Source organism: Tamandua tetradactyla, chromosome 12, assembly GCF_023851605.1.
Source record: "Tamandua tetradactyla isolate mTamTet1 chromosome 12, mTamTet1.pri, whole genome shotgun sequence".
NCBI classification, from domain to species: domain Eukaryota; kingdom Metazoa; phylum Chordata; class Mammalia; order Pilosa; family Myrmecophagidae; genus Tamandua; species Tamandua tetradactyla.
Genome location: NC_135338.1, coordinates 100,124,695 through 100,142,641, shown reverse-complemented (window position 1 = coordinate 100,142,641; position 17,947 = coordinate 100,124,695). Strand labels below are relative to the sequence as shown.

Sequence of the window (17,947 nt, the reverse complement as noted above, 5' to 3'; positions counted from 1 at the left end):
GTGTCTGTGTTGTTTACTACTCCAAAGGGTTTTTTAAGATCAAACTAAGCAATGAATAAGAAAGTAGGCTACGTTTGTATATGTGTGTGTATGTGTTTGTGTGTGTGTGTGTAAACATGAAAATGAAAGTAATAGAGTTGTTACTGTTATGAAAATTTATCTTGGTAGGACGGTTGTCTTTTTAACTTTTCATTTCTGATTATAGAATGAAAAATTTTAAGGATCTATAGACGTTATAGTTATATTTTAAGTAGATGCTTTTGTACAATTAACACATAACTATTTACAGTATCAATTTGAAGGGAAAATAACTATGAAATTAAAATAATTATCTTTTTATATGTTTAGGCTCGACTATTTGATGAACCTCAGCTTGCTAGTCTTTGTCTAGACACGATAGACAAAAGCACAATGGATGCAATAAGTGCAGAAGGATTTACTGATATTGATATAGGTAAGTTCACTCTGAACTAAATCTTTATGTTTTAAGTACAGTAATACCTCATTAATCAGCCTTGTTAGAATAAGAGCTGTTTTTAAGTTAGCAATTTTTTCAAAGAATTGAAGCTGCCTCTTTAAGAGTTTTGCTTCATTTTGGTGAAAATATTCCTAAAAGTTCTAACTGCCTCACTGCCTTTTTAAAAATGTCAAATCAAATAAACACATATTCATTGAATATTCACCACATACATGGAACTATACTAGGGACCTGAAGGAAATATAAAGAAGGGTGAGATGTGATTTGTCTTGTTAAGAAAACTGTCATCGAATTAGACAATCAAGGAACAAACAAATGACAAGATTTAAAACAGTAGTAGAAGACATGGCGTAAAGCAGAAGGTGTTTGTTTTCTGGATTATGTGTAGAGAAAATAATTACTCTGCAGTCCCAGAATGGCGAGATTACAAGTTAGGGTAATGATGGGAAAATCTTGGCAGTGGAGGGTCTAATGTGATCCTTGAAGAATGGGTAATAATTTGGATAGGTGAAGAGAGGAAGGCATTAAAGACAGGTAGAACCACATGAGTAAGTGTAGAAGAAGGGAAGTACAAGGCAACGTAAAGCTAGAGCCATTTAATGGCATGATGAAAAGTTCGACTTCTGTCTTGAAAGAGAATAGAGAGAGTTAATCCAGAACCATGGCTTTAAATATTGTCTTGAGGATGCTGAACCCAGAATGCGTGTCTTCCACCTTTTCTTCTTTTGGGTTCCAGTCTCATCCCCCAACCATCTGCTTGGCATCTTTAGTTGGGCCTTTTGTAGGGATTGCGAGTACCACGGCTCAAGTAGAACTTTGATCCCATACTCCCTGTTAAAGCTCTTCTGTTTGTTTCCAGATTTGTCTCAGTCTTCATTCATGTTGCCATCATACACCTGAGTGCTCAAACCAAAAGTCTCAAAGTTACTCTGGATTATTCTTTCTCTTATATCCCATATACAGTGTATGAGCAAGTCTTACTTCAGCTCTACTTTCAAAACATATCCTGAATCTGGCCGTTTCTCACCATATCCACTACTACCACTTAATCGAAACCCCTATTCTCTCTCACCTGGATAACCCCAGTGATCTCCTCTTGTTTCCCTGCTTCCATCCACTCTTGTTCCCATATAACCTGGTCTCTGCACAGAGGCAGATGATCTTTTTAAAACAGAGCAGATTATAGTACTTCCTTGCTTAGAATCTTCCAGTGTCTGCCTGCTGAAATTAGAATAAAATTTTAAAATGATTTACAAGTCCATAAGTGACCAGCCTTGTACTTGGCTGGACTAAGCTAGGTTAGGGTAGTAAATGACACAGAAAGTTGTATACTGGCTCAAATGCAATAGAAGTTAATTGCGTACATAATAGGACAAGGTCATGTTCCTGGCAATGGGTAGCTTTCCTGCATTTTGTGGTTCTACATTTTGCTAGGGCCTAAGTCATTGTCTGTCTCTTGCCAGCAGGGCAGGTAAAAGTATGGGCAGTGAAAACACCCACATTTTAAAAACATGGCCCTGTAATGGCACCCTCATTTTCATTCTTTTTTCATTACCAAGAACTCAGTAAGATCTCACCTAACTTCTGGGGAGTCAAGGAGATATAGACAGACAAGTCAGATCCCAGAGAGAGGAGAAAACAGATTTTTGGTGAACAGCTTTGTCAGTACTTTTTGCGTCTGACCTTGCTTCCTATATTCTCTCCCCCATTTGCTATGTTCCATTTACTCTGGTCAGAGTTATTTCTGTTTCAAGGCCTTCGCATTTGTTATTCCTTCTGATTGGACTCCTATTCCCCCTGAATCTTTGCATGGCTACTCCTATTCATTATTCAAATCTCAGTCTTTCTCAGACCTGCTTACAGACTCTGTTCCGTTATTGTAATTAATTTTCCTCATGATATGTATTAGTATCTGAATTTCTTATGTAAGTCCTTGTGTGTGAATATATATGTTGATTGTCTACCTTTTCCTCCTGGAATGTAAACTCCTTGAAGACAGGGACTTTGTCTTATTTGCTACTGTACCTCTAACACTTAAAGCAGTAGAACACATTAAATGTTCAGTTAGTATCTGTTGACCAACTGGAGTAACCAGCTGTGTCTAGAGTTTTGCCTTCCTTTCCCATCTTGGCTAATTTTCACTCAGTCTTAACATCTTCACTCAAATTATACCTCTGCAGTGACTCATTGCTTGAGAACTGACACCCATGACACTTATGCTTGTAATGCCTGTTAAAACAGCATATCACGTGTTAATTTACCTGTCTGTCTATTGCAGGGCACCTAATTTGCACTCTGCTTGCATTCTACTGAAGGGCGGGGCCACGTGGGCGTCTGTGGAGTGTCTGTTATTACTGGATGTTTGAGAGCTCCTAGCATTGCCCAGTGCAGGAGCTCAATCCAAATTTCCCGCCCATTAAGGGGCTGTCTGGTGCTCCATTTGTTCCTCAGTCTATTCTTATTTGAAATAATAACTGCCAACATTTGGGTGATTTACTTCTACAAGTTGTTTGTAAATAGCTCCTAAATTATACATGCCATTGGAGCCTGGGAATCTTGAAGTAGGTTCCTTGCACAGGGTCAACACCCCACAGATATATGTTGATTTGATTTGACTTACAGAAGTTTATATTACAATCTAGTGTTATGTTTATAAAATATTACCTGATTTGTTTTTATGATCTTTATTGGGCTGTCAACTATAATATCTTACTTTTAAATACGTCTGCTCACAGATTACCTGTGTATCCTTCTACCTGTTCCCACCCTGTAATCTAGTTTGCCTCAAGTCTACTTTTTGAAAATTGGGAATTAAAGAGAAGTCTAGGAGCTGGGAGAAAGAGGGACTGGGCTTAAGAAGCTTTTTAATAGCTGTTTGAGATACTGAGACTGATTTTTCTGTGGGATTTAAATATGTGTTTGCAGGGAGGGATGTACTTACCAGTTTTTAAGCAGAGAGACCCTGTTTCTCTTTTAAGCCATTTGTTAAAAGAAAAAGATAATTTATCACATTGATAGAATAATGAGTTTATTTTGTGCCAAGGGCAATGTAATGTGCTTTTTTTTTAGTCATAATCAATATTTGTAACCTCATCTTTACTGAAATTATTAGCATACAGGATAGAGATATGTAGATCCAAAGCCTTCTGTTTTTCCATTGAATTAACCAGGATAATGGTTGCTACATATTCTTGATCCAACGAATATTGAGGTGTACTAGTTAATAGCATTTAATTTACCTGTGAAAAGCTTTATGGAGCCTTAGTTTATACTCCTCAGTTCAGCTACAATAGAAGGAAGAAACCATGATTAAAAAAAAATTTAATTTAACCAGTTCATTTTCAACATATTGTTGAGCCCCTACTGTTTCCTGGAGACTCTGTTGGCTCTTAGCATAAATGCATAGGTAGACATTGTAAAACAGTATTTCTTAATAAATGAACTTCTCTTTGCTATGTATTCTTGGATGATTTAATCACATTTAACATTTTGATTGATGTCATCTGTATGTGTGTGGCACACTCATTTGTACTTTAAAGTATAACTATTAGATATTTTATAGTGGTGCCTATTTTATTCTTTAGAGAATAAAGTTCCATGTAAATAATTTTCCTGCACATCCAGAACAATCCATTTGAAGAACCAAGACATTTTAATTTGGTCATTTGAGAGAGATGGGTAAAACATGTTTTATTTTACTTGTCTTCTTTAAGCAATGTGTGTTAAATATAATTTAGTATTCTTGTGATTATTACTGCTCGTCACTGAGTATCAATTATTGTGGTATGTTATCGTATTATTGCGCCCTTAGGCGCAATATGTGTGTTTTTTGTTGAGTTTTAATTTCTTTCTTTTTGCATTAAAGATGCTGACTGCTGTGCTCCTCAAATGCATGTATCTACTTTTCATAAATTTCCTTTCTTTTCTGACCTGTTAGATTTCCAACTTATTTTATTCTAGTACACTAGCCTTTCAAGCCCTTTTCTGTTCTGAACTTACTGCTTCTGAGTTGCTATAGCTTTAAAATAATTGTGCTTACTTTAGTTTTACTTATAAGAGGAAAAAGATTCTGAGTGAGAGCCTAAACTTGTGTAGTTGGCTGTCAAATAGGAATTTCAAATTTAATATTTCCAAGATTAAATTTCAGATCTTGTCCCTCACCCTAAATCTGCTCGTCTGTAGTCTTTACCATCTCAGTTGATGCCCCCCTTAGGCCCCCAGTGCTTAGACTATAATCCTTGGAATTATTCTTGACTTATTTCTTTCTGTAATACCCCATATCCAATCAGTTTGGAAATCTCATTGAGCCTTCCTTCAGAATGTATCCTGAATCTCGTCATTTTTTTCTTTTCTCTTCCTTGGTCCAAGCCAACAGTGATTCAAGGTTCTCCTAATTTATCTTCCCGTTTGCACTCTTGCCCCCACTAAAGTCTGTTCTTGACATTGCAGCCAGGATGATCCTTTAGAACACAGATTCACTGTTCTGCTCAAAACACTCCAGGGTTCCCGTTTTAGTGAGAACAAAAGCCAGATGGTCCATAGGGTGTTCTACAATTGAGCCCCATTTCCCGCTGTTTCTGGCTTCATCGTCTATTACTCTTCCCTCTTGTTCACTCTGCTGTGGCCACACTGGCTGTCTTGTTGTTCTTTGAGTATGCCAGGCATACCGTCATAGGACGGCCTTTGCACTGAAAGTTTTTCGGTGCCCTTTCCCTAGGTAGCTCGTTGACTTACTCCTCCAGTCTTACAAGTCTTTTTCCATGTGAAGTCGACCCAAACCATCCTATTTTATATGGCTATTCTGATTCTCTTTTCTCTGCTGTCCCCCACACCAACACCTGCATCATTTATCTAACATAGCATATACTTTATTTACCTTAAATCTGTTTCTACCCATTAGGATGTAAACTCTTTGAGGTCAGGGATTTTAACTTTTTATTCACTGACTTAACCTCACTGTCTAGAATAGCCCTACTTTAGTTAGTGGCAGCCCCAGAATTTGATGTAGGAGAAAGCAGTTTGGCTGAAAGGAGGTGGAAACAGGGACTGGGGGACTTCTCTTGATGTCTGTACTAACCAAATTTAATTGTTTTAAACTTGAAATATTATGTTACTTGAGGAAAGGGCTGGTGGATTAGGGGGGTTGGGAGTGGGCAGAGGTCCAAAGCCTCTCTAAGCCACTCTGATGCTTCCTGAATGGAGACAGGGACACCAGAAAGAAATGAAAGAATGTAACGTACCCAACAAAACATGCACTGTTCAAACAGAGTCCAAGAGTTATTTAAAAATAACAAAATCAACATTCAAACAGCTTCCCAAGAGGGAAACAGCCCAAAGCTTATATCTTTCCTAGAAATAGTCTGTGTATACAGAGTGCATTAAAATGGCTTTATCCTATGGGTGCTACGTGGCTACTTGCTTCTTTTCACTTCACTATTCATCATAAACTTCTTTCCATTATCGGCACTTACAGACTTATATTAACCTGCTTAGTATCCTGTTGTATGGATTATTAATGTGCCAGAACTTACATGCTTCTCCATTGCTGGATATTCCACATCTTTCAGGTTCTTTGCTAGTGTGAACAATGTTGTGTTAAATATCTGTATCTTAGAGCATATGTGTGGAAAAAGTAGAGTCAAAGGGTAAGCATGCTTATAATAAAAACGATTTTGCTAAAATGGCTTTTTAAAAGCCAGTACAATGCTTTGTATGTTTTTTCCGTATTTCCCCAGTATCAGTATTGCTGATTTTTTATTAGTAGCAAATCATTAGATTTAATTTGTGTTTCCCTGGTAAATAAGGTGTTGAGTATTTTTTATCAGTATGGTTTTGACAACTTGAATTGCATCCTTTTCCATTTTCTATTGGTTTATTGTCATTGATATGTAAGAGGGATGTTTTGTTTTTGTTTTTTACTGCTCATGTCATGTTGCAAATAACCTTTTGACAGACTTTTTTATTTAACTTTTTAAAAATAGCTGGTCAGGAAAAATTGTGAAAGACTTTAAAATGAGCAAAAGAGATGACAGTGTTTTTACAATGGAATGTTGGCCATAGTCTAACGGGCCCTTTGTGAATTATCTGCTTCTTAGACTCTTTGACTAGGCCAGTCTACAACTTTGTAGAGGTAAAAGTTGACTTGTAGAGGGTGCGCAGCAGTGGCTCAATGGCAGTGTTCTTGCCTGCCATGCAGGTAGGAGACCCAGGTTCGATTCCCGGATCCTGCCCATGCCAAAAAAAAAAAAGTTGACCAGTAGAAAACTGGTAATAATTCATGTTTCCTTTTCATGATAATGCGAATAAATTCTGTTACTTAGAGGATATAAGTCACATCCTCTGTTTGAACTACTTTAACCTCTTATTGATTCTCTCATTAATTAATGTGTTAAGTCTTTGACACATGCTCATTTTAAATAAATAAATAGACTTTGGAAAACTGGATATCCATAACCAAAAGAATGAAAAAGGACTCCTATCTCACACCCTATTCCAAAACTAACCAAAAATGGATCAAAGACCTAAGTGTAAGAACCAATATCATAAAACTCTCAGAAGAAAATGTAGGAAAACATCAAGATCTAGAGGTGAACAATAGTATTTTAGACTTTACACCAAAGCACAAGCAACAAAAGAAAAAATAGGCAAATGGAAACTCCTCAAAATTGAATACTTCAGTGCTTCAAAATCGAAAACTTCAGTGCTTCAAAGGATTTTGTCCAAAGGGTGAAAAGGAAGCTGACTCAGTGGGAGAAATATTTGGAAACCACGTGTCTGGTAAAGATTTGATACCCAGTATATATTAAGAAATCTTACAACTCAACAATAAAATACCAACAACCCAATTAAAAAATGGGCAAAGGACATGAATAGATATTTCTCTGAAGAGGAAATACAGATGGCTAGGAGGCACATGAAAAGATGTTCAGCTTCACTAGCTATTAGGGAAATGCAAATCAAAACCACAATGAGATATCATCTCACACTACTAGAATGGCCTCTATTAAACAAACAGGAACTACAAGTATTGAAATGGACGAGGAGAAATAGGGACACTTATTCACTGCCAGTGGGAATGCAGAATGGTGCAGCCATTGTGGAGGATGATTTCACAGTTCCTCAGGAAGCTAAGTGTAGAGTTGCCTTACAACTCAGCAGTCCTGCTACTCAGGATATACCCAGAAGATCTGAAAGCAGGATCGTGAACAGACATTTACACACTGATGTTCATAGCGGCATTATTTACAATTGCCAAAAGATGGAAACAACCCATGTGTCCATCATCTGATGAATGGATAAACAAAATGTGGTATATACATATAACGGAATATTACTCAGCTGCAAGAAGGAATGAAGTTCTGAAGCATGCAACACCATAGATGAACCTTGAAGACATTATGTTAAGTGAAATAAGTCAAACACAAAAGAACACATATTTTATGATTTCACTGATATGAACTAATCATAATATGTTAATTCAAAGACTCAAAATATAGCATATAGGTTACCAGGATAAAGAATGAGGCTAAAGAATGGGAAACAGTTGCTTAATTTGTACAGAATGTTTAACTAAGGTGAAAGAACTTAAGTGTTTGAAAATGGACAGAAATGACAGTATTGTGAGAAAAATTAACAGTGCTGAGTTGTGGATGGATGTGGTGGAAGGGGGATGTTTAGAGCCATGTATGTCTCCAGAAGGAAAGTTGAAAGTTAAAACATGGGAATGAGTAACATAAATGAATCTTGTGGTGAACAATGTCCATGATTAACTGTACAGATACTAAAAAGTTCGTTCATGAACTGAAACAGATGTGTGACAGTATTACAAGAAATTAGTAATAGAGGGGTACATGGGGAAAAATTTACCTGTTGCAAATTATGGACTATAGTTAGCAGTCATATATATATATATATATATATATATATATATTTTTTTTTTTTTTTACATGGGCAGGCACCGGAAAATGAACCTGGGTCTCTGGCATGGCAGGCGAGAATTCTGCTGCTGAGCCACCATTGCATCGCCCAACAATAATATTTTAATACTCTTTCATCAACAGTAGCAAATACCATATCGGCACTATGAGTCAATGATAGGAGGGGATAAGGAGTATGGCAGGATTAGGGTTTTCTTTTTTCTTTTTATTTCTTTTCTGGAGAAATGAAAATATTCTAAATTTGATCATGGGGCTATATGCACAACTATGTGATGATACTATGGACCAGTAATTGCATACTTTGAGTGGTTTCTATGCTTTGTGAATAAATCTCAATAAAATTGCGTTGAAAAGAAGTCAGATTATCTTAAAGAATCCCTTTCAGTAAAGTGCTTAGATGCCATTTTATTCCTACACTTAATAGCTAAATGACTAAAGCCCTTTGAAAAAAAAAATCCAACCGTAATTTACAGCAAGTTTAGAACATTTTATAACATTTCTACCAGGATCACGTTTTCCCTCCTCATTCCCTAGTAAGCTCCTCCTCAGTTGTTCAAGTCCTGGTTCAAATCAACTCCCCTACAGTCTCCTCCCTGTTTGTCAGATGTAGCATGCCTTTCCTGCCAGAAGCTGGAAGCCATCACTGTCAGCACTGTTTGCACACTTATCTCCCAACCAGATTATAAACCACTCAATCAGAGAAAGCCTGCCTTTAATTTTCTAATCTTCAGGGCACCTAGCGTCTAGTGGGTACACAAATTAATAAATAGCACATATGACTCATAATCTATTAAGCAGTTCGTTTTATCTAAGGCAAAAAACTTGGAAATTTTCAGTCTTTGTGTGCAATTCAGTCAAATATCCTCTAAACATATTTTTGTTCTCATTTTTCCTCTAAGGATTAGTCTAGCAAGGCAATTAATTAGCTAAGTTCCTCTTTCTAACCTCATTTTTTCAGAGTTACATTTATTTCATCAAAACATCCTTATGCATTTATAAGTGAAACTTAATTCCCAAGAAGAGCATTGAACATTTTATTCTTAATGATATCAAAACAAATTATTCTTTCATTTCCCAGAGCCTGCCCATCCAAAAAAAACAAAAACAAAACAAAAAAATTAAATCATTCTAATACTAGAGCAGGTAAAAATAAAGAAACATATTTTTGTACATAAATATCAGTTTTAAGACTGTAACAAGGAATTTGAGACTCTGCGCTCCCGCTTGAAAGATTTCGAGGAAGAGAAAATCATGAATCAAATGAAGGCAGATAGCTATTCAGGAGACGTATTTGTGTACTTGTTTTGCTCCAGTTTCTGCTACCAGTCTTCCTGTCCTTATCTAAGGGATGAAGTAAAAAGTGACCAACAGGCTGGGTCATCCTGACCTCAGAGGAGTCGCCAACGCATCATACTGGGGTGCTGCCATGGATAAGAGCCTGCCAGGATTCAGCTGGGCCATAACTAAGTACTTCGCTTCAGGAGTGAATCGGACTGAAGACTCCCTCTTCTGTGAAAGAGTTAGTCCAGGCTTTTAACCATTGTCCAGTGCCTTTATTGAACACTTGGATTTTTTTATTTCCTTGGTCAGCAACCACACCTGACCGGCTAAATTAACTGTAACACTGTGAGGTTTGTTGAACTGAGCAAGCCCTGTCTCATTTCCTTCACACAGCCAAAGCATTGTGAAATCTTTAGACAGTTTGAGCAATCTGTTATTCAGTCCTCCGTCTCTGTCTACAATGTAAAGATCTCCTGTGTCCTCTACATAAAATTCTAAAGGATTATCAAATTGTAGAGAATTCAAACCAGTGCCTTTTTTGCATGGGGTACCTAAGACTTGAACTGATCACCAAAGGAATTGTATTTTTTAACAGTATGACCACTGGATTCACCTCTGTTTTGGTTGTTAAAGCTGCCAGAATGCAATATCCTGGAAATGGATTGGTTTTTGCAATGGGCATTTATTAACTTATAATTTACAGTTCTTAGGCTGTGAAAATATCTAACTCAAGGCAGCAGCAGGACAATACATAGACTCAGAAGACAGACCTCTGGCCTCCTGGAACCTCTGTTACATGGGAAGGCACATGGCTGGCATCTGCTGGTCCTTTGCTCCCAAGTTTCATTGCTTTCAACTCCTGGCTGCTCTCTTTCAGCTTTTGAATTTCATCTCTTGACTTCTCTGTGTCCTTTATCCTCTTTTAAAGAACTCCAGTGAGAGGATCAAGACCCACTCTGAATGCGGTGAGCCACATCTTAATTGAAATAACCTAATCAAAAGTCCTACTCAAAATAGGTCTACACCAACAAGAATGGATTAAAAGAACATGGCCTTTTCTGGGGTACATAGTAGGTTCAAATCACTACAACTTGCTACATCCATAATCCGGACAGATTACTGATTGTTCATGTAGTATGCTGGCTGCAAACATGCCACAAGGTGTGTCAGCTGTGAACACTAATACCTTTGGGATGCTATCCCCTCTTTGCTCCACCTAAACTAGTCCACTGAGGGGGTTTACGGCAACACTAAATGTGGTTCCTGTAAAGTACTCTGAATTCTTAGGCCAACCCACATCCAACCAATAGTGTTTTCAGTTCTCCAGGGACTGTGAAAAGCAAATTTCTTAAAATCGGAGAGCTGTAAAACCACAAGTGCGAGGCCAGGTGGGTGAAGAAGAGTCCGGAGTTGGCAGGGGCAACACAAGGAGCCTCAAGCTGCCCCACCAGGGGTGTAGGGCTCAAGAACTGGAAGAGGGAGCACAGCCAGTGAGAGGAGACTGGGCCCCGCCCCCTTACCCAGTATACTTTGAAGTTTTTAATTCCTTTAGTTCTTTAATATTTTAAGTATAGATGCTATAATTTTAAGTAACCTGCTTTTGATTGATGTTTGGAAACTTCCTATAAGCACGTGCCTGTAGTGTTTTGTAAAGAGCGAAATATTCTCAATTTGATTTATTTTTGTTTTATATCTGTAGACACGCTCTGTGCAGTTCTAGAAAGAGACACCCTTAGTATTCGAGAAAGTCGACTTTTTGGAGCTGTTGTACGCTGGGCAGAAGCAGAATGCCAGAGACAACAATTGCCTGTGACTTTTGGAAACAAACAGAAAGTTCTGGGAAAAGCACTTTCCTTAATTCGGTTCCCACTGATGACAATTGAGGAGTTTGCAGCAGGTAAGGCTCTAACTGACCAAAATTTATTTGAAACTATTTTAATGGGCAAGTCAGTCAGTCAATCTCTCTATGCAGAAAGGAAAAGAAGCTGTTACTTCTTAAGTACTAGTCACTCTTCTGGTCATATCATGTATCTGTATGTGTGTGTGTATGTGTAATTTCATTTAATTCTCATTAAATCCTTTCATGATAATATTGTCTGCATTTTATAGGTAAAAGTCTCTTCCTCAAGGTTCTGACACATCTTTCTGACCCTTAAGATTAATGCTTCTGATTACAATCAGGCAGGGTTTTGAATCTCAGTTCCACTCCTTGCCAGTTATGATCCGTTCTTATCACTTGTATTAGTATTGAGTATTATATGCTTTCAAATCATGGTCAGCTTGATTTAAAAGGAAAAAAAAAATCTCGTGATTGTATTGAATTATTTTTGCATACTAATAAAAACAATGTGTATTTAAATGGCTTTTCCATTATGCTTATTGGCCATTTATATTTGTTTATAACATTATTAGTATCTTTTGTTGTTCTGTCGTATTCAATTTTTTCTGACTGATTTATTACATATTTATCATAAATTCAAGTTTTTCTTAGTGAGTTATATATGTTCCAGTTTTTGTTTCTGATAGAGTTGATGTTTTTCTTTTTCTAAATTTTGTTTCCGAAGCATAGCATCCATATAATAAAGTGAGCAAATCAAGGGAACACATCTGTTTGACCACACTTATGTCAATTTACAGTTTATTACCAGCATCCCAGAAGTCTCCAGCATGCCTGTCCCAGTTATTACCACCTTCCCAGATAGAAAGGTGATTATTTCCTTGCTTCTCTAAGTTAGCTTTCTCTGTTTTGGAACTTTATATAAATGAAATCATACATACCATATGTTCTTTTTTTGGTGTTGCGTTACTTTCTCAACATTGTCTGTTAGTTTGTCCATGTGGCTATGTGTAGCAGTAGCTCCTTCTCTTTCATTGCTATATGATGTTCTTTAGTGTGAATGTGTCAGTTTCTTTATCCATTTTACTCTTATTGGACATTTGGGTTATTTCTGTTTTACGACCCTTAAGAACATTCTTGTACATGTCATTTATGGTACATATATAAATATTTCTGTGGGTATATAGGAGTAGTTTTGCTAACTCATAAAGCATGTATTTATTTAGTTTTAATGATCCTGCCAGTTTTCCGAAGTGACTGTCACAATTCACACTCAACAGGAATGTATTGTTTCTTGATATTGTCAAGTTTTATAGTTTTAGCTAGTTATTTAGATAGGTGTGAAAATATATCTTGTTGTGGTTTTAATTTTGTTTCTGTGATGATGAATGGTACTGAACATGCCAGTATATGGATATTCTCATTTCTGGGTTGCCTGTTCAAGTTCTTTGCTCATTTTCTAATTGATTGTCATTTGTTTATTGATTTGTTAGAGTTTTTATATATTCTAGATACAGATCTTTTGCTGTATAGATGTTTTGCTAGTATTATCTTCTAGTCTGTGGATTGCCTTTTTTGGAGGGAGTGGGGAATAGCTTTTTTATTTTTATTTTTTGTTTTTTGTTTTTTTAATTTATTTTTTATTATCAAACCAAAACAACATACAAGCATGAACATCCTTAACATACAAATGTTCTGTGCATGGTATACATTCAATGGCTCACAGTAGCATCACACAGTAGTATATTCATCATCATGATCATTTTTTAGAACATTTGCATCACTCCAGAAAAAAATATAAAAGGAAAAACTCATACATACCATACCCCTTACCCCTCCCTCTCATTGACCACTAGTATTTCCATCTACTCAATAGATTTTAACCTTTGTTCCCCCTATTTTTTTCTATACCCCTTACCACTCCCTGTCGTTGTTCACTAGTATTTCAATCTACTCAATTTATTTTAACATTTGTTCCCCCTATTATTTATTTATTTTTAATCCATATTTTTTTACTCATCTGTCAATATCGCAGATAAAAGGAGCATCAGACACAAGGTTTTCACACTCACATAGTCACACTGTGAAAGCTCTATCATTATACAATCATCTTCAAGAAGAAAGGCTACTGAAACACAGCTCTACAGTTTCAGGCACTTCCCTCTAGCCTCTCAAATACACCTTAAACTAAAAAGGGGATATCTATAAAATACGTAAGAATAACCTCCAGGATAACCTCTCGACTCGGTTTGAAATTTCTCAGCCACTGATACTTTATTTTGTCTCATTTCTCTCTTCCCTCTTTCGGTCAAGAAGGTTTTCTCCGTCCCTTGATACTGAGTCCCACTCATTCCAGGATTTCTGTTGCATGTTGCCAGGGAGGTTTACATTCCTGGGATTCATGTCCCATGGAAAGAGGTGGAGGGTAGTGAGTTTGCTTGCCGTGTTGGCTGAGAGAGAGATAGGCCACATCTGAGCTACAGAAGAGGTTCTCTGGGGGTGACTCTTAGGCCTAATTTTAAGTAGCCTTAGTCTAACCTTTGCGGGGATAATTTTCATATGAACAAACCCCAAGATTGAGGGCTCAGCCTATTGACTTAGTTGTCCCCACTGCTTGTGAGAATATCAGGAATTCTCCAAATGGGGAAATTGAATTTTCCCCCTTTCTCACCATTCCCCCAAAGGGGACTTTGCAAATACTTTTTTGTTCACTGTTCAAATCAATTGTCTATTTCTCCTTCTGGTTTCATTTGTGCCCCCAGCCCTCCTCTCTCTATCATTCTCACATTTGGCTTCATTGAGTGTACTATAATTATTGTGCTACAATTAGGTAGTATTGTGCTCTCCATTTCTGAATTTTTATAATCAGTCCTATTGCACAATCTGTGTTCCTTCAGCTCCAATTACCCAAAATATACCCTATTTCTGTCTCCTGTTGGCCTCTGTTCTTAATTAATTGAAATTCTCCAAGTTCATTCATTAATGTTAGTTCATATAAGTGAGACCATACAGTATTTGTCCTTTTGTTTCTGGCTAATCTCACTGAGCATAATGTCCTCAAGGGCCATCCATGTTGTTACATGCTTCAAGACTTTATTCTGTCTTATAGCAGTGTAACATTCCATTATATATATATATATATATGCCACAGCTTGTTTAGCCACTTGTCTGTTGATGGACACTTGGGCTGTTTCCATCTCTTGGCAATTGTAAATAACGCTGCTATAAACATTGGTGTGCAGATGTCCGTTTGTGTCATTGCCTTCATGTCCTCTGAGCAGATACCTAGTGATGATATTGCTGGATCATATGGCAATTCTATACGTAGCTTCCTGAGGAACCACCAAACTGCCTTCCACAGCAGTTGTACCATTTTACATTCCTACCAGCAGTGGATAAGTGTGCCTCTTTCTCCATATCTTCTCCAGCACTCGTTGTTTTCTGTTTTATTGATAATGGCCATTCTGGTAGGTGTGAGACGATATCTCATTGTGGTTTTGATTTGCATTTCTCAATTAGCCAGGAGAGTTGAGGATCTTTTCATGTGCCTTTTAGCCATTTGTGTTTCTTCTTCTGGGAAGTGTGTGTTCATGTCTTTTGCTCATTTTGTGATTGGATTGTTTGTCTTTTTGTTGTTTAGTTGAACAATCTTTTTATGTGTTCTGGATACTAGACCTTTATGTGATATATTATTTCCAAAAATTGTCTCCCGTTGTGTAGGCTGTCTTTTTACTTTCTTGACAGAGTTATTTGATGCACAAAAGAGTTTAATTTTGAGGAGTTTCCATTTATCTATTTCTTTCTTCAGTACTTGTGCTTTGGGTGTAAGATCTAGGAAACTGCCTCCTATTATAAGATATTTCCCTACATTTTCTTCTAAAAGTTTTATGATCTTAGGTCTAATGTTTAGGTCTTTGATCCATTTTGAGTTGATTTTTGTATAGGGTGTGAGATATGGATCCTCTTTCATTCTTTTGCATGTGGATATCTAGTTCTCTAGGCACCATTTATTGAAGAGACTGTTCTGTCCCAGGTGAGCTGGCTCGAATGCCTTATGAAAGATCAGTTGTCCATAGATGAGATGGTCTAATTCTGAACCCTCTATTCAATTCCATTGGTCAGTGTATCTATTTTTATGCCAGTACCATGCTCTTTTGACCTAAGTAACTTTGTAATATGACTTAAAGTCAGGTAATGTGAGACCTCCGACTTCATTTTTCTTTTTCAGGATATTTTTAGCTATTCAGGGCACCTTGCCCTTCCAGATAAATTTGGTTATTGGTTTTTCTGTTTTTGAAAAGTAAGTTTTTTGGATTTTAATTGGTATCGCATTGAATCAATTTAGGTAGAATTTACATCTTAACTATATTTAGTCTTCCAGTCTATGAACATGGTGTGCCTTTCCATTTCTTTAGGTCTTCCATGATTTCTTTTAGCAATTTCTTGTAGTTTTCTGTGTAAGGTCTTTTGTATCCTTAGTTCAATTTATTCCTAAATATTTTATTCTTTTGGTTGCAATTGTAAATGGAATTTTTTTCTTAATTTCCCCCTCAGATTGCTCATTACTAGTGTATAGAAACACTACAGACTTTTGAGTGTTGATCTTGTAACCTGCCACTTTGCTGTACTCATTTATTAGCTCTAATAGTTTTGCTGTGGAGTTTTCAGGGTTTTTGGCATATAGTGTCATATCATCTGCATACAGTGAGAAGTTTTACTTCTTCCTTTCCAATTTGGATGCCTTGTATTTCTTTTTCTGGTCTAATTGTTCTGACTAGAGCTTCCAACACAATGTTGAATAACAATGCTGACTGTGGACATTCTTGTCTTGTTCCTGATCTTAGGGGGAAAGTTTTCAGTTTTCCCCCTAAGATGATGTTAGCTGTGGGTTTTTCATATATTCTCTGTATCATGTTGAGGAAGTTCCCTTCTGTTCCTATCCTTTGAAGTGTTTTCAACAAGAAAGGATGTTGAATTTTGTCAAATGCCTTTTCTGCGTCAATCAAAATGATCATGTGGTTTTTCTGCTTTGATTTGTTGATATATGGTGTATTACATTAATTAATTTTCTTATGTTGAACCATCCTTGCATACCTGGGATGAATCCTCCTTGGTCATGGTGTATAATTCTTTTAGTGTGCTGCTGGATTCAATTTGCAAGAATTTGATGAGGATTTTTGCATCTGTATTCATTAGAGAGGTTGGTCTGTAATTTCTTTTCTTGCCTGGCTGTGGTATAAGGGTGATGTTGACTTCATAGAATCAACATACCTTCATAGAAGGGTAGCCTTTCCTCCTCTTCAACTTTTTTGAAGAGTTTGAGCAGGATTAGTACTAATTCTTTCTTGAATGCTCGGTAGAATTCACATGTGAAACCATGTGGTCCTGGACTTTTCTTTTTGGGGAGCTTCTTAATGACTAATTCAATTTCTTTACTTGTATTGGTTTCTTGAGGTTGTCTGTTTCTTCTCAAGTCAGTGTTGGTTGTTCATGCCTTTCTAGGAAGTTGTCCATTTCATTTATATTGTCTAGTTTATTAACATAAAGTTGTTCATAGTTTCCTCTCATTACCTCCTTTATTTCTGCAGGGTCATGTTTCCTCATCATCTCTGATTTTATTTACTTGCATCCTCTCTCTCCTTCTTTTTGTCAACCTTGCTAAGGGTCCGTCAATCTTATTGATTTTCTCATAGAACCAACTTCTAGTATTGTTGATTTTCTTAATCATTTTCATGTTCTCAATTTCATTTATTTCTGCTTTGGTCTTTGTTATTTATTTCTTTTTGCTTGCTTTGGGGTTAGTTTTTTGTTCTTTCTCTAGTTCTTCCAAGTGAACAGTTACTTCCTTGATTTTTGCTCTTTCTTCTTTTTTGATAAAGGCATTTAGGGCCATAAATTTCCCTCTTAGCGCTGCCTTTGCTGTACCTGTGGTAGTTAGATTAGTTGTCAACTTGGCCAGGTGACGGTACCTAGTTCTGTGGTTGTGGACATGAGCCAATGGCTTGTGAACTTCATCTGTTGTTCATAACATCTGCAGTCGGCTAAGAGGCATGCCTACTGTAATGAATGATGTTTGGTTTAATTGGCTGGTGCTTAAATGAGAGAGCTCAACGTAGCACAGCCCAAGTAGCTCAGCATATCTCATCTCAGCACTCGCAGCTCAGTCCAGGCCTTTGGAGCTGCAGAAACAAATCACCCCGGGGAAAGTTGTTGGAACCCAGAGACCTGGAGAGAAGGCCAGCAGAGATCACCCTGTGCCTTCCCACATAAGAAAAGAACCTCAGTTAGAAGTTAGCTGCCTTTCCTCTGAAGAACTAACGAAATAACCCCCTTTTATTAAAAGCCAGTCTGTCTCTGCTGTGTTACGTTTCAGCATCTAGCAAGCTAGAACAGCATCCTATAAATTTTCATATG

General features: G+C 37.0%; 1 protein-coding gene and 1 pseudogene across 1 annotated transcript in view; one reads left to right on the top strand and one right to left on the bottom strand.

Annotated features, from left to right (window-relative positions):
- The window catches only part of BTBD1 (BTB domain containing 1), a 73,163-nt gene that overhangs the window by 14,481 nt on the left and 40,735 nt on the right, over positions 1-17,947 (top strand). Inside the window, exons 3-4 of the mRNA XM_077124324.1 lie at positions 349-454; positions 11,396-11,593. Of these exons, the coding sequence (XP_076980439.1) occupies positions 349-454; positions 11,396-11,593 (304 nt within the window). The remainder of the gene's footprint in view (positions 1-348; positions 455-11,395; positions 11,594-17,947) is intronic.
- LOC143652716 (NHL repeat-containing protein 3 pseudogene) lies at positions 9,665-10,827 on the bottom strand (annotated as a pseudogene).